Source organism: Falco naumanni, chromosome 2 (assembly GCF_017639655.2).
Source record: "Falco naumanni isolate bFalNau1 chromosome 2, bFalNau1.pat, whole genome shotgun sequence".
NCBI lineage: Eukaryota > Metazoa > Chordata > Aves > Falconiformes > Falconidae > Falco > Falco naumanni.
This window is the reverse complement of record NC_054055.1, coordinates 34,907,359-34,931,036: the sequence shown is the minus strand read 5'-3', so window position 1 is coordinate 34,931,036 and position 23,678 is coordinate 34,907,359. Positions and strand designations below refer to the sequence as shown.

The 23,678-nt window shown below is 35.7% G+C and overlaps 1 protein-coding gene across 1 annotated transcript in view; it reads right to left on the bottom strand.

Moving 5' to 3' along the window:
• Nucleotides 1–23,678, bottom strand: part of VWA8 (von Willebrand factor A domain containing 8) — a 182,041-nt gene that overhangs the window by 139,832 nt on the left and 18,531 nt on the right. Inside the window, exons 3-9 of the mRNA XM_040583980.1 lie at nucleotides 22,532–22,662; nucleotides 20,310–20,420; nucleotides 8,542–8,709; nucleotides 6,384–6,548; nucleotides 5,917–5,966; nucleotides 5,477–5,585; nucleotides 2,511–2,615 (exon numbers count right to left, since the gene is read on the bottom strand). Coding sequence (XP_040439914.1) covers nucleotides 2,511–2,615; nucleotides 5,477–5,585; nucleotides 5,917–5,966; nucleotides 6,384–6,548; nucleotides 8,542–8,709; nucleotides 20,310–20,420; nucleotides 22,532–22,662 — 839 coding nt within the window. The remainder of the gene's footprint in view (nucleotides 1–2,510; nucleotides 2,616–5,476; nucleotides 5,586–5,916; nucleotides 5,967–6,383; nucleotides 6,549–8,541; nucleotides 8,710–20,309; nucleotides 20,421–22,531; nucleotides 22,663–23,678) is intronic.

Genomic DNA, 23,678 nt, shown 5'->3' with positions numbered 1-23,678 from the left:
CACATCCAAGACTAACACCATAACAAACTACTTTCTCTCACAGGGAAGGTATAAGTCAATATTTCACATGAATTCATTACTGACGACAAGTATTACAAGGAATACACCTAGGTCTTGGCAGAGTTTCAATGAGCAAGGAAAAGATTTATACAACTTGAAGATAACGTTTGGGAAGACAGTGCTTTAAGAATATCATCTCTTCAAGAAATATGCACAGGACCTGAGAGCAGCCAAAACTGGCTGTTTAGCCTAACCGCTGGCTACCTCACTTCTCAGCTCTGACAGCTGACTGGACTGGAAGACATCCTGAAATTAAGATACTATCATCTAGATATCAGCTAGATTACTACTTCCCCCAAATCTGTCTCCAAGACTAATGCCTAAACCTTGCATTTTATTATATGAAATTTGTTTTTATTTTCTTTAAATGTTAGCTCCTGTTAAGAAGTGATTCAATTCATGCAAGTTAACCCATCAATTGCAATATACTTCCAAGTACTTCTCTTTTCAAGTCTGGATACCTCCCAGTGAAGACTAGCATTTCCTAACTACATTCTGTTACAGAGGCAAGTATTCAGTGGCAAATATTAGCTGGACACTCTTTAGAAATCTGCAGTAAGACAGAGTAAGAAATCGCCTAGCTTCTGCCAGATTCCTATTCCTCACATTTCTTATGGAATGGAAAAAAAAAATTCTTATCCATATTTAATACAGTTCTGGCACTGCTATTACTGAAATATCATTATAAACAAAAAGTTCCTCAGTACAACTAGTAATTTGCTGTATTTCTTAAGGTTCATTGCTTAACAGGATTTTTTGTGTGCAAACAGAATAAAATTCCAGATAAGATTATATGTACTTGTTGACATAATAGGACAAGTTCATTGAAGTAGTGATGAGGAAGAGTACAAGAAAGAAAAAGAAAGAAAATAAACACAGAAAAATGTAAATGATAAAGTGATAAGGAGCTCTTTGTAAGTAGAGAATCATTGAGAAAGAAGATTTTTTTCTTCTTTCTATTAACCTGGACTACGCAGGAAGCAAAAGCATACACAACACGTAAAATTAAATAAAAGAAATGGAAAATGGAGTAAGCTGATGGTACTGAACAAAGACATTCACCATCCAATAGGGCAAACAAAGTGACCTGAAGGATTTAAGATAAAGGCATATTAAGAACAGAATTCACTGTTACTACTCTCTCAACAGACAGAAGTCTATTTTCACCCAGACCATGGTTCTTACGGGCAACTTCAATCACCCTGACATGTGGTGGAAGGGCAACACAGCATGACCCAATCAATCTAGATTTCTGAGGCTGCCTGGAATAATGTCTCAACACAGGCACTGTATTGGCTAGGCAGGGGTGATGCATAGACGGTTCCTGCTATTCACAAACAAGAAGCAATTGGTTGTGGATGTGGCAATCAATAGCAGCCTTGGCTGTAGCAACCATGAAATAATGGAGTTCAAAATCCTGAGGGGGAATGATGAAGGCAAATAACAGACTACAGATCCTGGGTCTTAGGTCAGATTGGCTTATTTAAAGAAGTGGCAGATAGGACCCCACAGGAGGCAGATTTGAAGGTTCATGGAAGCTAGCAGGTCATTCAGGAAAACCTCCTTTAAATGCAAAGACTGTCCAGCTCAAAACTCAGCAAGACAAGTAGGAGACCAGCCTTTTCAAACAGGGAAATCAGGACTGAGTTCCCATGAAAAAAGGCAGTATATGGAAGGTGTCAGCAATGGTGGTCTACAAACACTGCCCTGACGTGTATGCTAGGTTTCAGGAAAAACTAAAAATCACTAGCTACAAATATAGTTACTTCTAAGTATGCATGTACAAATAACTTCTAATGTTCAGGTCTGAAAGAGCTGGGTAAGATGCTCTAAGCTGTGAATGCTGATTTTCAAAAATATACATATTTCCTACGACACACTCAAAAATGAAAGCAAGCCAACACTGTGCTAAAGTTTTACACAAATAAATGGAATAAGCAGCATAATTATAGGTTTTGTAAGCTATTATTAAACATGCACAAAACAAAACAGATCTGACCAATAAGCAACAGAAGGCTAACACAGACCAAAACCAGAGATTAATATAATCTATAACCATGCTATATTGAATGTGTTTTGTGCATGATGATTCTATTGTTATTTTAGTATCCCCTCTTAAAGTCAGATGCCAGAGGCATTTCTTAAGCATTTGACCACCTTAACCATGTAAGTAGCTACTTTCAATTTAATTAACCACTTAAAATGAATGTTTTTCTGTAGTCTTGAATTGAGGTCTAAATATTCTAGAGGACATAGAGGTTTCACCTTTCAGTATAACTAAATGTACTAGCTTATGAAGGTTGGTTTCGTTTTTAGAAAATGGTTTAACATCAGTAATAACGTAGCCATTTAGTTTACTTTTTTTTTTTTTAATAGAAGTACTGAAGTAACATTAGTGAGAACTACTGTCATAATCCATCACTCCCTGGAATTATATGTGCAATACTTACCTTTAATGCATCTTTGACTGCAGTCCTGCCTTCCTTTCCAAGGAAAACATTATAGGGGTAAAGCCGGTCAATAACATGCTGGACTGACATCATAGGAAAGGAATCCTAATTAGAATGAAAAAATACAAATGAAAAAAAAATGATTGGTTCATTCTATCCTCACCCATTAACTTGAAAATACTATATAGTGCTGAACTTAAAATAAAACTGTAAGGGCGATATACAAAGGACCACTATATGCAGTATTTGGTCAAATGTCAAAGCAGGCATTTCTCAGGTGCTGTATAAATGTCTGAAGTAGATTAGAAGAATTATGACCTAAAAATTACTTTCTTTCCTGTGCATAAACGGAAGCTGCAGTAACTGGCTCAGATACCTAAAGACACTTAAAATCAGGAGAGAAAAATCGTATCGCAGGTAACCAAGTTTCATAGTACTACAAGGAAAGAATCAATAGGACAAGAAATCTATACTAGAATAATGATCTACTCATTCACAACAATTGCTAGTATTTAATTCTGATTCTATTACATCATATTGTACTTCACAAATCAATTGCTAGAAATTTCTGAACATTTTGATCAAAACTGTTTTGTTTTGAAATGAGTTACTAAGTATGCCTGCACTTTCTACACAAAATTAAACCAATTTTTTTCACTATCACCTTGTTAGTTTTTAAGTACTCTTTTATCACTTGCTGCCTGAACTAGACAAAGATTCAATTATTTTGCTAGAGTAAGAGAAAGAAATAGAAGCACATTTATGACTCCTCAAGAAACATATGCATAAAGCCTTTTGTGATGGAAAAGTGTTTTGAAACCCCTAAAGTAACACTTGATTCTTTATTTCAAAAAAGACTTGCAAATTTTTAAGGACTACTTCTGTGTAACACCAGAAAAAACAGTCAGTGGACTGGTACTACTTTTTTAAGCCTTCAAAGTAAGTGAAAAATAAACAATATAATTTAAATACAATCAACTGATTTTCAATTATACACTTGGATTTACATAGGCATCCAACTGAAGAGTTGCTTAGAAATGAAACCGAGATGCATACTTTATGAAATGCATAATTCAATTCATACTTTATAATCAGTAATGCTATTTATAATGTTCCATATTAAAAAAAGCTCAGTAAAAATAAACCATTTAAGGCACTGTAGTAAGTGTACTGCTTAAAGGATCAGAGAGGCCTTTATTCCATTTTAAAAGCCCTCTGTGTATATATAAAGACATAACCTATAATATTATCTCAAATTGATATAAATTATAATGGCATGTATGAAATTAACCTCTTCAGAACAGCATCCTATAAAAAAAATTCTCCCTTTCAGCAGGCAGAAGTTTTCAACCTAATAAATACATTTTGGGACTGTGTGAATCCATGATACAAGCAGCAAAGCTAGTCATTGCAATGCATTCCCTCCACACTTTAAAATGGTTAAATCAACCAAGCTAGAAGTAGAGGATGGCAGTGGCCCAGCATATGAAGGAAAAATGTTGTAGAATCACTGAGAACAGTCACCTTAGAAAATCAAGTGATTAAAACTAATTCTAAAAGAAACAGCTCTTGTCTACTTAAAAAAAGACTGTCATACAATGGTAACACTTCACATTCTCTAATGTAAAATAAAATGCTTCCTTCATTCCATAGTTTAGATAATAGCTTAAGACTCATTTTCTTTCCATTACTCTGAAAGCCATCTGGCATTCATTTAAAAATAATTTTTCACTACAGGGCTCAAAGAATAAAAAGTTAGGATTTATTTTAAAATCCAATATGTATTTCTTTCCTAAAGCCCTCCAAATACTGTTTCATTTCCCTGAACTTGAATTTTAATCACTTCTTAACATCTGATGTAGTACCACTAATTCAGAAGAAAAAAAATTGTAAGTATCCAGCACAACTGAGGGGACTGAGCACCACAGTAATACAATTAGTATGTTTTAATGTATATAATCCAATAAAATATGTAGAAATAATATGCCACTGAGCAGTACCACAGGTAAAATGATTACACAGGAGACACAACAGAGAAGTCTGTAGTCCTTTCTACAGACACCTGCACCTTGCAGAGAGGGTTTCAAAAGCTGTCCTGGTATTTTATCCTCCTGCGACGACCGTATCTTCCTGCGTGCAAAAGGGTACCAACGCCTCTCTCTTTTTATACAGATCTCATCTTCCTGACTGCCTTCAGGAAGCTCCTTCTGTTTTCACTTTGACTTTTTGCCATGTAATTATAAAGTCCAAGGGACAAAAGCCTGTCACAGAAAGCAGAAAGACTGCCACAGCCTTAGTCCTGGCCTGCCTGATCTGCCACTGTGAACTCAGCAAGTGTACACTTGTTATATTTCCCTGAGGACTGCAGCTGTCAAAGTATTGCATCTTCAAGTGCGCACAACCTGCATCCTCAGGTAACCTATGTTAAGTCTATGTTTATTCTAAATCCACCAAAGACCTATTGTAGGCTTCATCTCATACAACTTAACTGTCTCCTATACCCACGTTTAATACTTGGTTTTGGTTCTTTTAGGTGTCAACAGAGAGTAATAGGTGACTGCATTACAATGTAATCAATCAGATTTACATAATGCACAGCATTAAATCAGAAGCACTTTCAGGTTGTGAATTTCATTTCTCTCAACTGACTACCTCAGTGTCAACAGGTAAACTATAGATGCCCCTGAAGTACGGTAAGATGATTTTGCAGAATAAAAACCATTACTTTGAGTACTAAGATACCTTTAATCACATCACAAATCTTGTGTCATGACATACTTTGTCCTTAAAGTACTACCCAGAGATATCTGACTGAGGCATTTCTCCCTCAAATCATCCTTAGTTTTTTTTCAGGTTTATTTTTCAAATGTTCATGTTATTCTTCTTATAACAACACGAATAATCCGGATCAAATTTTGAAAAATTTTAAGCCCATACAGTTTCACAGCATATGTGTATGCACATACCAAAATCTGAACTGCAGCCGATAAGCTGTCTAAAGGAAAATCTGGAAGTCCCAATGTAGAAGATTCTTGAGAGCAGAGAGTTGTAGCAAAAGACAGGAGCTGAGAAATTCTGCATAGGAAAAAGTAATTACAGAGTTTTATACATGCTATCTATATTTAAAATACTAAAGCCTAAAAAGTTAAATGCAGTATAAGATGCTGAAACTATTTCTGAGTGCAAATAAGTAAGGTGTGATTGAATTTCTAAAGCATTAAGGATTCATTATATGAAGGCTGCATATGAAAAGCTGTGTGAGCATACACCCACACACATTAAAAAAAACTTCTTCAGTTCTGGTCTCTATGCGGTGATAGAAGACACAAAAATAGCAAGGAAACCTGATAGGATGTTGTTTTTCTTCATTCATTCCATTTTTATTTTTTTAATTATGAAAAATTACCTCTCCGTGGAAATGTTTGATCCAATTGAATATAAGAGCTGAAGATGGTCCTGAAAATAGAACATAAAATCACAGAGTAAATTAATTTTGGGATCATACTGTGGGTCACAGCTCATGACGTATGAAGCATTTTATATTTTCCCCTCTAATTTAGACATGAGGATTTTACTTTCATCTTGACACAGAACTAATCTTATTTTTTAAAAAATAAAATAAAAAAGAAAAAATATTATAAAATCTTTCTTTTAGGGTTATATGTTTTATGGAAGTTATTCTTCTGCTGCAGCATTTCTTGGCAACTCTAAGCCCGTTTTTCAGGAATTTATTAGGCCCCACTATGAAAAATATCCATTTAGACAAACTTATTACTCAAGGATTCTTTTCAGAGGTGAGGCAAGTAAAACATAAACCCAAAATATTAGCTCTACTCAGTACAGGTAATCCAGCTCTTCTACTAGGACACTTACCTTGAAGGGCAGATGATAAACATCTCTAGCCTGAAACCGAGAGCGAAGTGGCGGATCCAGAGGGTTACCAGAGTATTTAGGTACTGGCAGGCCCAACGCTATCACTCGAAAATCTTCACTAACCCGAACAATCTTCCATGCATCTAAGTCTGATTTTGTATGATCCTAAATTCATTAAAATAAAGCAACAAGAAGGAAAGAAAAAAACAACCACAAAACATTACATCATTACAAACTCACGATGACATGGCTGCAGATTGACTAACAGCCCTGGTCCTTTAACTTCAATGTGGTAATGTTCTTATCTTTCATCCAGAGGGGCTAGAAGCATTGAACTAGTCTAATCTTTGGAAGGTAAAAGCAAGTTTTTTCCAAAATGTACATAGATAGAATGATTGATCACGTGCAGCTCTCTAGCCTGTAGCAATTTTACTGAAGCCCCCACAGATGGTCAAAGCTGAAAAGGTATCATTACAACATTGTTTTCAGAAAGAACAGAAAATAAACAGACCACAAAATTTATTTTATTCTAAAACATTAGAAGTGGGTTAACATGAGCAAGTTTTTCTTCTTCTCTTTTTTTCCTTCTTTTTTCCCCCCACTTGTAACTGTAAAGGAGACTAAAATCTGCATTAAAAAGTTTCATTTACAAATTAGGCTTTATTATAAGCAATAATACAGAATTAGACTCTTTCATGAGGACACTAGATACTGTATTTCACTTGTCATGTAGAAGATTCCTTGCATATAAAAAATGCACTTGAGTATTCCCACATCAGTTAAGTCTTCCTTGAAACTATACATGAGTACATTTCCTGCAAACCTAGATGTACAGTAATTATTCACATAGACAAGAAAATTAATATTTACTTATATAATAAAATATTCCTCAAACAACAAAACAACAATATTATATTTAGTATTGTATCAAGAGATTTATTTAATTCATATACTATTAGCAGTGTGCCTGAGGCACTCATTTTGAAACATTTTATCATTAGATAAGTGTTAAAAAGGAAAAAAGAAATTAGGAAGATGCTTTGCATAATTGCAACCAAATCCTGTCTACATTTGAATTCTCAATTTCAGTCTTTAAATACAATTACATTTTTAAAGCTTACTTTTAAAATATAATAATAATGCTTCCAATAACAGCATCTACTAATTAAATACCATAAAACTGGTTTTGGAAAAGGCATAGATCAAAAAGATTTTAACCACAGATGAGAGGCATAAGAAATAATGATTTATAAGTCCACTACAGTACTTCAGCACAGCTGAAACTTCATACAATCAGGATCAATGACAGAAGGCTTACTGCACACGTCCGTCCTGTGCCACATGGGTCTGGTTATATACCTTACCACAGTTAGGTATGACAAGACAGAAACGCGAGCAAGAAGGTGTCAGACTGTTAGGAGAGACTGACAGGTATGTGATAGGAAACTACAGTACATGGAAGTAAGATGCAGAGTACTACTGGAAACTGTCTGATGAAATTTATTGAGGTCCCGAAATGCCTGAGAAGTATCCATTCAAATTTAAGCAGTAGGACTCAAAGCCTGAAAACAAAGGAAAATAGCTAAAGCAGCAATGGCAGATGACACTAAAATCCCATTTCGTAGCAAAAGAAAAGTCTTTAACCATTTCCTATAATTTAGATTGGCTGCTCTGTAAATTAAAGGCAAGACAGCACTAATGAGTACAGTGTCGCTCATCTTGACCTCATTTTTTTAGTATTCTAACATCTTAAAAGCTAAGCAACAGGGCTCTTGCAATGCTGAAGCATTATCTGAACTTCATGGGAACAATTTCAATTTAAACCTCTTTTCACAGGTATATTTAGTTATTGTCACATTGTGGCTTTCACATTTTAGAAACATACAGGCTCTGTACAAGGTTAACATGGACTACTGTTTTTCATGTGGACAGACAAGATACAGATGAGAAGTTGTTGTTGCAAGCAGTAGTTTGACTTCTCACTTAGCTTTCACCCTGCCTACTTCATTCTATGTAACACCCCAGAAAAAAACAACCAAGGAAACCTTAGTGAGATTTCCCCCATTTGACTTGTAACTACTCTCCTCTTCATAACAGTATCCAGCACCACCAAGAACAGGAAAAAAAGATGAGGAAAATCCAAACAGCATTTCCATACCTGCAGAAGTTTGTCATAACGCTCTGCAGACATGAGAAAACGACCGTCTTCAAGCTGCATTTCCCTATTCTCCAGTAAATTGTTTAACACTGGCAGGACATTCCGCTCAGCTTTCTCCAAACCCTCCAGCACAAGGATTCTGCCTTCGGTAGCTGCACGAACTGCACACTTCCAAAAAAACAAAACAAAAAAACCCCATTACACATCTCATTAAATCCTGCTGAAAAATAATTTCCAGGTGCATCCCAAACGAGTATTTATTTCTGTAGGAATCAATAAGATTCACATCAGTAGAGATCAGGAAGAGTGACAGCTGACTGCCGTAACAGTGCTGCACATCCATAAGCTGGACTTCTATCACCTAACTATTATAGGGACTGACAGGTATAAGTTCCAGTATTTCATACCAACAGAATAAAACTTAAAACCTTGGCAGACATTTTAGTGTATAACCAGTATATATTAATATATGTGACATCCTTTCTTTTTGACCTTGCATAATATTTTGCATTGTCAGGTATTTTAACACCATGTAACCAATCTGGGACAGCTATTTACACTGAAAACATACAATCAAGGTGGTTTTACTTGTTTACATTAAAATATTTAGGAAAAAGTCAGGTATTTCTTCAGATTGCTCTTGTTATGCACCAGTGTAATTCACTCTCAGTATATTGCCTTAGTCCCACTAGAACCTAAGTTTATTGACACCAAACATGAATGAGAAAAACAAAATACTGCTATAAATAATCAGACATTAAAAAAATGTGATAAAATGTAAAAGACTCAGAATTATATTCCCTGACTGAACATGGCGTTCTACAAAACCAGAATAAAAACATAGCCATTAACTTAATAATCTTTTGAAGCCTTTGGGATAGAAAGTTGTTTCTTTTCTGTATTTCACTTTATTAGTTGTTTATATGTGGCTGTTTATTTAAATGCATAATGTGGAGCCAAATGTAAAACTAAACTCTGGTGCTGGTAATTTTGTGCAACTTTCTTGCAGTCAATGATATTCACTCAGATAAATAACTACACTTCGTATCTAATATGCACAATTACTGTCCAGTAAAAGACTGAAATTCAGTGCATTCTTGTCTACTTCCGATTTGCAGAAATCTAATCGGATAACAACGGGGCAGGTTTAGGCACAGGCAACATTTAGAGGCACCAATGAGTCTTCCTTTGCATTCCTATTACATTTTAAAAGAATTTTAGGCACAAGCACAGTTGCAAAGGGAGAACAAATGAAATCTCTTCCCAGCATATCTCCCATAAACTCTTACATAAGAGCCTGTCATATAATGCTAGATGGAAATCTCTGATGAATAAATACAATGGATACCAAAACTTGGAACACAGAGAAGGAAGGAAAATGAGAAAGAATAATGAAGAAATACCAGAACACAAAAATAACAAGAAAAAGAAAGGAAGAAGAATGACATACGAAAGCAGATGTTTAAAGGACAAAAGCATAAGCCTAAACTAGAAACAAAGAACAGTTCAACACAACAAATTAATTGCTACATGGTACAAAGTGTACAACAGAATCAGAGATCCATCTGAGAAGATAAAGCCAACACTAAATGATAAGACTAAGTAATTTAGATCTTTATGTACAGTATAGAAGTATAAATAACTAATGACAAATTACCCATAACTTAAGCTTTTCACATCATCATTAAGATAGAAATAATTCCTGTATTTAATCTGGATTCAAGCAAATATTACTGAAAAAAAGGTACACGCTAATCCTGGTACACATCTCCACATCAAGTTTCCTTCTCTGAAAGACATTTAATATCTAGCCTCATAATCAGTATCTGAGGAACCTGGAATAATACCATAAACAAGCAATAGTCGTCAGATTATTTCTCTCCCACTGAATCACCAATTCTTTCGAAAAGCAATCAGTATGTGAATTTTATCTTTTTTGTTGTTAATTCAGGACATCATACTCTACTAACAGGCAACATAAAATTCCTCTCTCCTCATCCAATAAAATTTGTACAAAGGACAAATTTTGTACTAACATTCTTCTCCAGGAAGGTCACTGGACAAGTCCAAAATCTGCTCCAACCTGCTTGAATAGAAAACTGGAGTCTCCAGCAGCCAGTCCAATACCTGGCATGAACAAAATGCTATTTTGTCTACATGTAGTTTGGAGATAAAGCCAGAATATGCTTTAACAAACAATTTATTTGCCAAGTTGGTTGGATTCTGCATATTATAAGTCTATGAAGACTTTATGACTGAGTTTTACTAGCCAGAGGAAAATACACATTCTGTTCATATGGTTTCAAAATATTTTGAGTATCCATAGTATCTTGTTGACTCATGTTGAGACACGCACACTATAGATGAAGGCTTGCTGAAGTAACAGGCTTCCAGTATCAACATAAATCTCTCTCCTGACCTTGTACATGAAGGCAATTGCTGTAGGGGTAGACAGCAAATATCAGTAACAACCATTCACTTCAAGAAAGAAGATGCTCTCTATTAGCAGTGCAATCTTGATAAGCAGCCTACTGTATCATCAGATTACAGGATCAAAATTTTAAAATTACATAGTTTCCGAAGCTTGGAAACTAGATGAAGTTTTTATTCAAAGTTCTATTGCTCAGTATAATAATATTTCAAAAGGTACACTACAGATGATCTTTGCTTACCTATATGTATCTTTTATAATCAACTTCAGGAATGGCTTAGTGCACAGCCAAGGGTTTTAACTTCTTAATCAAAGACACCCCATAACAACAATACCACCACCACCTGGGTGCTAATTTACTCTGATTGGCTTTCTTCCAAACTGTGCTTCTCCTATATCTTCAAAGCATATCTGAAATACTGGAAATTTTTCTTCAAATTACAATTAAATAAATGCACAATTAATCTACCTCGAAAGTTCTTGCGTTAAATAGCATACGGTCTGTTCTTAAGACTGAAAAAGCCACCTATCTCTGGCTGAACTATGATATTTCTGCATCCTTGTTAGTAATAAGTTTTTGCAATAAGCTAGGCATCCTCTGAATCATAATTTCAGTTTTATCTGTGTATTGATGGACTGGTATGGAAACTAAAATGCATTAAAAAAATCAGAGGAAAGAAAGTAAGTTTGCAATCTGTCACTGAAAATATTTTTTTCAAAATGTTTCCAAGAAACAAATCTTCATAATTCCATAATGAAAACCCAGAAATAGCTGCACTGACTCCCTCTCTCACTAGCCTCGTTTGTTCTAAACGTTTAACATAAAACACAATTTGACAGAGAGCGCTTATATTGTGCAAACTTGATGATAAACCTGAGTTTAGAAGTATTAATTTCTGTTAAAAAGCACAGAGGGATTTGTTAAACGTTTACTTACAGTAAATCTGAAACTACAGCGAGAGACTACTTTGCTCATCAGAGGAAGACAGACACTGTTGCCTCCCACCCATGCTCCTAGGGCTCTGGAAGGATGATAACCTGCATACCTGCTCCAGGGAATACCTGCAGCTACCACAGGGCAGAAGCAGAAGCCCTTCAACAGTGCTGCCCTCATAGTAATGGATTTATGCAATAAATACATAACACAGAGTGCTTACCCTGGTTTCAGATTGCACCTACAAAAATGTATTTTTATCTTTAAAGGCAAAAAACACCTTAGGAACAATACAACCCTAAGCAGACTTTCATTGTCTTTCCTGCAGCTAAACCACGGTGAGGTCCTCCACTTACGCAGTGCAAAATATGACAAATGCAAGAAGCTGTACACCCCATTTTTGACACAAATCACAGTGTATAAGCATACGGATGAAGCTACACAGTGTCAGAAAGAGAAGACAGGAAAAAAGCTGACCGCAATGTACATACTGAAATGCACGAACACCAAAGAAAGGAGGTTTTTATAAAGCTAACCAAAATAGTTTGTAAGGGCACAAGAAATTTGAACAGTGGAGTTTAAAATACCAGAACTGAAATGGTAGTTCCTTCAGAAAAATGTTTATCATAAACCAGAAAACTCTGGTTGCCCTGAAATCCATGAGGAAGGTTCTGAGGAACTCTCAAGAGCTTTTATTTTCAAACTTGAGCATCATTCTGAATACGATGTACAGGCTATGCTTCAGAACTGCATTACAAATATGCTGCTAGGAATTGCTCAACAGTAACCTGTAATTGTCTCTTTTTCAGAAGCTACCTCAAGATAAGTTTGGGTTTTTTTCAGAAGATGACTTGCCCCTGCTCTGAAAACTGGATCCCTTTAATGGCATCTTAAGCCCAGCAACCATAACTACAATGTGGAAAAACAACAGTACAAGTAGCTCAGTGAACACGAGAACTAATGAGGTAAGGTTTCCCTACATCTGCAGCCTACGTTTCAGATGTCCCTTTCAACGCAGTATCTTGTTCCCTCCACCTGCACAATATCCCACACAAATTCACCCACCCAAGTCTTTCCATTCACTCCTGTATCTCATAAACATTCCCACAATGTAATGGCCAGATGTCTCTTACAGTGAAAAGAGATCCTTAACAACCATCTGGTAAAGACAACACAAAACTTTGGCTGGTTTTGAGCTAACACAATGCTGACTGGCTGCAGCAGGCTAACTTGGAACTATTAAATCCATCGTGCAGCCTGTCTTCCAGGGATGGGAGGTGGACATTAATTTGATTCCCTGTAACCTACCAAGCTACCAAATATTACAAAACTCAGAGGAAATTGATATGTTCTAAATTTCTTTCCATGGGTCAATTAATCAAATATTTTAAATTTAAATCATTACAACTAACTAAGAAGTAAAAGATACCAGTAAAAGAAATCACAGAGATACAGAAGGGAATATGCTGTGAGCTTTCACTCCTCATTTTACGAGGGAAGGAAGAGGGCATTGACCAAGACTTGTAATTTACTGTAAGTGTCTCAGGTCATTCCTTTAAGAAGATGCAATAGAACTAATAAGATCATCACTTTTTAAATAATAGTTTTATGGAAAAAGTGAATCATCTAGAAATTTAGAGACAGTCCAAAGATTGATGTACAAACAGATGTTCAGGGCAGTAAAGCATATAAGGCTGTCTCCTATTGGGGAATCTACTTTGCCAGATTTTAAAAATATCTGTAAGCAGCACACCTAATGGTATGCCACTACCAAAGAATGTCTTTCAATACATTTGTTCAGTTTTAAGGCTTCTTAATTCCTTATTATTTTGTTTTCCCTCATGAGTTGAGCAAACAAGAAAGCTGTTGAGCAATGCTGAAATGGATGGCTATTTAATGGACTGACATGATAACACACTTCCTCTAAAATAAATAAAGTCAAAATTTAAGTAGTAAAATAAAGGGCTATTAAAAGCCATGTTCAACCGGTTTCAAAGCAACGTCAACTTTTTATGAAAACTTACTATTAATTTATTCCTTAAATATTTGTAAAGTCTTGTGTTGTTTAAAATAACATGTATTAATAAAAAAGTTCCGAACTTATAACGTCATTCAAAGAAGAGATTACAAACAGATTTACTATTCATCTGTGTACTCTATTTTTGGTTACAAAATTTTTCACTTTGTAGATGATGATAAAGTGTAGGTTTGCATTTTAGAATTTGGGCCACGTATATACTGAGTTGCATATCTTTTAAATATGATGCTCAGGTTTTATTAAAAGCAATGTAATTGTAACTACTGTGGTTAGTCAAATTGAAAAAGTATCTTAAGAACTAAATAGTTCAACCTTTCTCTCCCTCAGTAACGGGAGGGGTGGGGGCTACATCTTCACTATTCAGCTTACCTCCCTGCTGAGTTAATCAAGTGTTTTCTGGGTGAATTTTACAGCTAATTTTCCCCCATGAGGTTAGGAAAATTACAGGGCAGGTTGCATTTACTGCCGTTACTTACTACTTTTTTATTTGGGGAAAAAAAAAAAAAAAAAAAAAGACAGAGAAATTCCAGTATACGACAGCACCGTCAGCCAGGCTAGTTAGTATACAACGAGAGATTCCAGCTGTCCACATTCCAGTGAGGAAGAATAGCCTGAAATGATGATCACCTAATTCATGATGCAACACCATGGCACAGAATGAAAAGCAACTAAAAAAGAAACAACCTGAATTTATTGGAGATTCGAATCAGAAAACTGGGCTAGAAAAGTTTACCCCAGAAAGTGAATAGGCATACGGTAAGATCATAAATATGTTAATATGACAAGAACAAGAACAGTCTTTCATGTCACAGTCATTGATTTTAGCTTCCTCAGTCATTGATTTCAGGTTCCTCCAAACAATTTTTTCCCCCTTTTTTAAACTACCATTGTCAAATGAGCTGTTTTATTTCTTTCCCCAACAAGACAGTCAGGTGTTTTTGAAACAGTGTGTGCAAACTGTATTTACAAGAGAATTATGTCCCCCGCTTAGGCAGGGCCCGGCCATTTTAGCTGCTTCACACCAAGTATATTAGTACAAGAGTACATTTACATCAGATCCACAGAAGTTTGCATCTTGGGCAGATAGCAGGCCCAGGAGACACAGTCTGAGCTTCTGAACATATTTACCACTGCAAATATCTGCCAACAAAGAAGCCTAAGGGTTTTTCTCTTCATTCTATACAACTCTTGTCTTCTGGACAAGAATTAGTGAGATGGGTTATTTAAATTTTTCTTCCTGATGAGTAGCAGAATAAAAAGGGAAATTAACCACCTGACAGATATCTAAAAATTATGAAGGTACTTATCATCTGTAAAACACTACTATTCAGAGCACCATCCATCAAGTCTACACTGCCAATGAATGTTGTGACCCCACATACTACAAAGTATTGCCCCTTCCTGCATTGTAGGAAATACCAGCTGAAAAGAAAATGGAATATATATATATAACAGACACAAACTTAAGAAAAAAGAACCCCACACCTTTGATTTTAATCTGTAAGGAATTATAAATACACAGTCCAACTATTCCTCACATTACATCACAGACATTCACCTATTTGCCCTCTACATTAAAACAAGATACCAGAGTCTGAACTGCTGACCTAAAAAATCCAGCTATACGCTGACACTTTTAGAAACATACAAGAAGTATTGCAAATGATTAAAACAAAATCACTTTTACTAGTTAAAAGTCTACTATATAGGGGTCCATATCATGCATTTTCTTTTCAGATACGAGACATACTATGTCAACATCAATAAAGATTAACTTGATCCAAATACTATTAGTTTCTACCTAATATTTTCCTCTTTCTGTGCAATGTTGGACACAACAAGAAAATGGTAGTAACAATCTGACTTCTGCAGCACTGCATTGCTTGCCTCTTCTTTTTACAGACTTTACTATCTAGCTCCCTGTACTAGATAGACAGATATTACAGTGACAGTCAACTACGTTACAAGTTCTGACAATGCCTTTGCTGTGGCTAACTTACCAACTCATCAAAAATCCACTGTCACCTTCAAGACAGTATGTTAATAAGTCAAAGAATTACACAATTTGCACTCACTGGTTCATCTTTTTAAAAGCTGAATTATTCTTACCCATCTCTTTGCTAGGGTATAGGAAGAATTCTTTTTATAAGTATACACAAACATATAAACATGTGTATACACACACACACTCTATAATTAATTAAATTAATCTCATGTCTTGTTTTATAATTCTCTTTTTTTGATTAAAAGAAACCAAACTCAAGTCAGTGTAGTGCTACTCCAGGGGATTTCATGTCATGTTCATTTTACAGACAGGATAGTTTAAGCTGTCATATCTGTCACTGTGAGTGTTTAATTGATTACTACATGAAGTCTTTCAAGCCACGGTAGAAGGCAATTTTTCTGATATCTTGACAATCCATTTTACATTTTATCATTTTATGACTTACGGTGCTGATGCATTTAAGGAGGCAAAAGTATTCTATTAAAATGAGTATGTTCATATTAGTTCAAAACACACCAAAACTGAGCCTAATTCTGTATACACAGAATGACAGTGATACAAATATTTATCCACTCAGTGGATACAGCTTAATCAGCAAATTTTCAAATTGTGTTTGTAATTTTTCAGCACATAAACCATACAACATTTTTATACTTATTCCAACCTCAGTTAGTTTGATATTAAGTGTACAGAAAAGCCTGTACACTTAATAAAGTGCTCTGCGTTTGGGAAGCTTCTTTTATTTAATGCAAAAGCTGGAAGATGCAGGGTAAACAAAACCAGGCATTCCAGGCAACATGGTTTGTGGCACAGTCTGGGAGAAATACACCACTCAAGCACTAACAAAACCAGTTGCATCCACTACTTTAAAATAACATAGGATTTCCTTAGATGGAGTAATTCGTAACGTAGGAGGTTGTAGTAATAAGAGTTTAAGCCAGAGGTGTGCCTTTTAGAGCTGTACAGACATAATAAATAACAAATCTGCATCAAAAATGGGGGGGGGGGGGCAGGGGGCGGGGGGGAAAGGACATACAAATATCAAATCAAATTCCTTAATGTTTTGAAAATACAATAGGCTGCTATTAGAATCTCCATACTGGTTCAATCAAGTTGGTGTCTCAACCACACAGTTACAGAAACAGTAAACCACTCTGCAAGACAAGCTCTTCTATCAATAAAAGCAAAATCGGAAGCTGCCACTTAAATATTTAAGTAATATAATTTTAACTAATTATTTGATACACAACATAATTAACCCCTGCAAGAAATTACAAAACTAAAACCAAGAGGTTACTTAATTATTTCACTAACAGCAAGAATGACATTTCTAAGGCTTTTAACAGTGAATTAAGTGAATTAACAGCTGAAACCCAAAATTAATGGCCCATGGTAAAGACAAGAAAACAGAATTTTCTGCTGTCAGTACTTGAATGAAAACAAATTCATTCACCATTACCCCATAATAAGTCCTTTATTTTACACAATTTTAATTGGGAATGAATTTGATAATTCAATGTTTAGCTTTATTTTGATGGCACTTATTTCTGAAGTAAATAAACAACTTTTTTTTTTCCCACCCTTCATGAAGATATCTAACTTTCTAATTCCAAATTTTCTCCCATTTGATTCACTCTAGTACTAAGAAATGCTAATATGCAAGAATATCTGATACACTGGCCCCTCAATATACATTTCAATACAGAATTTCAATCACTGCTTCCAAATCACCATCTTCCAAATCTATCTTAAATGACGAACTGCAATCATATTCAGTAACTTCATGTTAAAATATATCAGACATATTGAAAGCCCTGAGAAATCAATTTACAGTATTTAATCTGTCACTATTAAATGTAGAGCTATAAACAACCATATCATCTTAACAATCCCTCACAGACTACTTTGCAAACCTTTGTGGGTCTGCAAACCTGATGATTCACTATATTACCGTTATTTCTGATAACAAGATGCCAGCTTTCATTACAGTGTATTACTATTCAAAGTGTAGGATAACTGCATTACTAGATTATGACTTGCATGCAAAGAGCCTCATCTGTCTTAAACAACAGTTAAGTTTTATTTGACCCACAGAATACAGTGGATGTTCTGGACACCAGACTTCCAAGCTTTGCTGTCTTCTCTTGGGTGCAATGAAGAGCAAGTATGAGATTCCACAGGAAGGGAAATGGTACGCAAATCTCAAATGCATAGCCTGTATTCTTTAGTCCCTCATATGAGTTCACTTTGTCTTTAGCTCACCTATGGCAATGAGAGCAATCCAAGCTCTTTTGGGAGTAGTTTAAGGCTACCTACTGATAGCCTTCTCTGCCTTGAAACAGTTCATGGTCTGGGGTTTAAAGAAGAGTAGTGTCTGGCTTCCGTAAAGTTTTGAACTGGCAGAGCCATCAGCAAACCTCGAAATCATTAAATGGACTAATTAAAATTTACACCCAAGCGTAACCTGTAAAATTTTATTCCCTTTTATTATTGAGCTATAATTAGTTCTGTAATGTTTCTAAACGTAAGTATGTACCATACTTTATGTCTCTTTAACTAAAATGTAGGGTTAGAAAACTTCAGCTGGAACATCACTATCTAGGAGATTCATCTTTCACGTTTCCAGTATTTTAAAAGTGCTCATCTAAATATTTATGATTTATTTTCTAATTTTCTATTCAGAGCTTAATCATACGTTGGTTACATTGGTTACATATATGATGACTAACACATGAGCTGAGGGAAGACATCATGATTTCAACTGATTTTAGTGCTTTGGTATCTTGTTAAAGGAAAGACTTGGTCCAAAGTACCACTGTGGTGGATTCTGATAAAAATCTTTTAACTGAACATTTCCAACAGATTGAGGAAGAAAGGTAATCTTAGACCTTTACATTAGAAAGCTAACCTTCCTAGAGTGTTCTTACTGTAGCTTCTACAAATTGAAGCAAGCTGCCTCATACTTACACTGGGATCAAAACTTTCAGACAAATACAGCGTTAACAGCCTATCCCACATCTTGGTGAGCTTCTTGCAGTCCCTGATACAGCAGCTCTTTCAAATGCTAGTTATCTGATGTTTTTACACCAAGGGTAAATTATCTTGACTATCCTGTAGCAAGTGTGAGGATAAGACTGTCCATAACAGCAGGCAGCCATGGCGCTAACACAAGTTAATGAGTTAACCCCACAGCCTACACAAATGCTCTTATCCTCTGGTAAATGAAACACTGTTTACAGCCCTATTACACAGTACAGCACTCTAAATCATCTCATGTTGTCCAACCCTCATGTCATTATTTGAAGACCTAGAAGTAACAAAAAAAAAATTTACTTAGATTAGCTTTTATCCTTCATTCTGATGATCTTCCATTGCTCAAAGTAATTTATCGGGGTTTCAAGAAAAATCTATGTTCAGGTTTCTTTAAATTTTGGAGTCAGATAAAAAAGAGAATTGGAAATTAAAGAAAAAAAAAAAGGAAAAGGTTTCATTAAAACAAGGAATAAAGCTTTCAGTCTTTTCTTCCTCTTCTGTTCCCATCTCCCTTTCCACCTACAAATCACTTGTATGATGGTGGTATGATTAATCTGCATAGCATCGCCACCTGAAAACTGTTCAAGAAACGCCATTTAAATTTACACTGTATCAGAGGAACTGACCTCACCCTGATTAATTACAAGCCTAAGTCATATACAAGTTTTAGGCATCTAGGAAAACAGACATTCTAAATGACGTGGTGTATTTTACCTGCATAATCAAAAGGGAGATGTGCCATTGATAACTTAGAGAAAACTTACCTAATCTAAGTCACACTATGGTTGTACTAAATCAGCTAATGGGCATGGGCAACACTGATGGCAGCTGTGTTCAAATCATTATTTCACTCCAGACCAGCAGTCAACTTTCAAATCAAATCTCCCAATTGCCTCCATTTACCATGCTTGGGTTTCACAACAAAAAACAGTCTTAAAATACATGAACTAGACTCTTTTTCAATGAAACTAGATCAGAAGATTCATTTCAGAAATAAATCTAATGTGCTACAAGTGTTAGGGAAGAGACACACCAAGAGAACTGCATGTCTAACTTGTGCAGAATGGATCTCACTTGTTACAGAAGCATATCAAAAATGGTCTGCCTCAATAAACCCTGTAGTACTCTTAAAAGATCTTGGATTAGGATAAAGATAACATTTTTTGTAATAATAAGATCAACAGTGTTTTATATGAGACTTTCTAACTGCATCATTAACGTGTCAGTCAGTACTGTACTGACACATACTAATTTTTCACCATATAAACCATTACTTCCTTCAAACTACTTGTAAACAATAATTAGGTGGTGTGTGACTGCAACTTGCCTGATCAAGATAAAAAGCACTGCCATCTCGGATCTCACGTCGCTGTTTGAGGTCAGTTTCTGTGGTGTCCCTCGAGAGTGCGATATATTCAACCTCCCGCTTTGTTAGCTCCTGTGGACAACAGTCTAAAGTTATTACAAAAATAACACTATAACCCCAGTAAGTGAACTTTAACAATAGGCCTAGTGGTATAATTGTACAAAAGAGCTTTAGGCAGCAGCACAATGATCAGGAATAACTCTGAACAAAATCTAATATCTCTTATTTTTAAAATGTTTACAGTGTGTTCTGCCTCAAACAAAATGGTTTGAATTTCTGCTCAATAAACTTTTATTTTCCCCAAACCTGTTCTAAAAACATAATAACCAGCTATATATTCTTTCCATTGAACATCTGTGACATCCTATAAGTTAATCTTCTGGTTCTGGACTCTGAAAAACAACTAGCATCTGCAAATCATGAATAAAAATCAGAAGGTTTCTGTAGAAGATTGAAAAGCTTCAACTCTCACTGTTCAGTAACATTTATACTGTGATGCAGTTGTGATTGTTACCTGTACATGCTTTGCCACTACACTGAACTATATTGTTCTTATCCACTCTCTCTTTAATGTCATGAGATGCAGTCTGTATCTGTAAAACTACATACAGACTATTTAAAAAATGAGAACCCTTAGGTTATTGTTTTGTTTATTTTGATTCAATGTAAGATATATTTAGAATTTTCTATCTTAAAGGAAAAAAAAATCCCCCATGTATTTATATCTGATGTTCATGCTACTTCCATATCTGGGTTATCATGTGTTCTGCTAGGAAACTGATTCATGCTGAAACGCTCTAAGCCCTTACCCCTCAAATGAAGGTAAGACAGAGCTGTTAAATATATCCTAAGAAGCAGCTTCTAATTCTAGTTGATGAAAAAATCAAGCAGATATAAAAACCCATGAGAATTACTTCCTTTCCACTTTTTAAGTGCCTATTGGTTTTACAAAGCCACCAATTCCATTATGCTGCAGGTAGATACAATTGTACTTTCCTATAATTAAAGGAAAAAAAACCCAGGAGGTGGAATATAGGAGAGTTTTCTTCAACAGTTGGCCCTGTGTATGACCACATAGTAGTAGCTTTCAGCAACAGCAGATAAATGTTTTCCAGGCTTATACAGCTTCATCAAAAGGGACCACAGCATGTATCAGCTGAGCAAAGACCAGCTTTCACATGACTGGCATGGCATCGAAATGGTAAGCTGCAGCCTTTCTACCACAGCTCAGGTGCATACAAATGGTGGCATAAAAACCCCCACACGTTCTGTGTCCCATGTCTGGATATCAGGTGTTTCCTAAACCTTTTTTTTTAGGTTATACCACACTCTTCTTATTTAAGGAATGCATTGAGCTATCAAGTAGTATATCTGGTTTGCTGAATTAAGAAGTCTTTCCTGAGCTTTCCAAAGCTCACAATCTTGCAGCTTTCTTCTGTATGCTTTACCTCTGAGAGCTAGTCTTTGAATCAGTATCTTGTTGATTTTTAAAGGAATGGCTGATCTTTATGACAATTGATTATATACCTCCATTTGTGATCCTTCTGTCCAATCAGATAATAGACAAAGCTCATGGCAAAGTCCCACCCATATCACCTTTTGGTCAGACAACCTCCTCTTCGTGATCGCTTAAGGGCACCGACAATTTAAACATGAACTTTTGCACATGGTGCTGCAACGGTTTATGCAGATGTGTGTATGATCCTCTCTTGGAATGTGTGAAGGACTTGCCGACATACCTCTATTCTTTCTAATCACTCACGGTAACTGTTCCCAAGTGTTACTCAGAACACTCCTCTCCCAAATCCTTTCCTTAATTTCTTCTTTTTTTTTAATATAATGAAGCAAAAACGAGTTGTTGTCTTTAACAGTAGGCAGATATCTTAATCTTCTAACATACATAATGCCTAGAACAAACTGTTTCTCCATTTGTGACAGCATATGGTAACAGAGTTTTCCAAGTCTTCCCCATCCCCCCACCCCCAGTTTAAGCAGAAAAACATGCATTAAGATGTCTGTACCAACAAAAACTGAACTCTGGAAAGCACATTTATGGAAAAACTTATTTACCTCCGAAGTAGCTTGCTGCAAGATCTTCTAGGACTACCTTTTACCATCTGGATAGTGGAGGAATGACCGATATTAATGCCTATGTCTCAAAGAACTCAAACCAACATACTTACCAGATATTGCATGGCAATAGATCGCCGGAGAGGCCCAGGAGGACCAATAAGAAAGACATCTTGACCAAGGAGATCTTTCTGCATTATCCATCTTAAATGGTGGACTACAGACTGGGCCAAAGAATCTGTCACTTTGAAACACAAAGATAAGAACACATTATTTAATTTTGAGAAGTGTAGCCATTCACACAAATTTTTGTTCTTACCTCCAAAAACAAGACAAAGACAAAAATATGTGCTGCCCTAAAGGTGGATAGCTGAAAAGCTGGGAATTATACAGAGAGTTTATATTAGACTATGTAATTCACATAGAAGTTTATATACCTGTCTTACCCGTTGCCTTTTTCTCTGCCCAACTTCATCCTTAAAAAAAAAATAAATCTGACAAAAACCAGAAAAAAATGATGCTGATTCTCATTTCACATTAAACTGATAGTTTTTATTACCCAATATTGAGTGGACGTTTCAGCATCAGTTAATATAACTATGTTATTAGTAATTTGTAAAAGATTTATGCACCCTATATCCCAATGATTCTGTGAATCATGAACTTAAAAAAAACCCCTGTGCTTGCATCAGGCTAAGATTAATGTTCAGGGACACATTTAATTTGTTATTTTCTTAAAAGACAATCGCATTCCTGTTTACATTTTGACATAATAAAACACAGAATAAAGTTATCGAGGAAATGCGAACCTTGCAGTATCACTACATCAATACCACGCAGCTTCCAAAATAGTAACAAAAAACTCAAAGCAGATCTACTTATTTCTATTAAGAATGCCACACCTTTATTATTTTAAAAAGCAATAACCTGATTATAATCAAGCTAAAACCTTTACCACGTGTATGCAAATGTTGGCAACACTGGAAAGCACCATGCAGAAAGGGAGAGGCACCATTCCCACTGCTGTACGTTGCTCTGTGTCCAGAATACTCCTTCACATGCAGCCAGACTTTGCTGGGGGTTTTCTCAGACACAAGCAAAAAGCACTAGTGCAGGAGGTGAAGGAGAACACAAGCAAGCCTGGAGAGAGATTTATGTATGCATGTATGTATATGGTTGCTTTCAGAACAATCTGACAAGACCAGTGATCGGGTTTGAAGCTGGAGCCTCAAAGGGTGGTAGCCGGGACACTGAAGCACA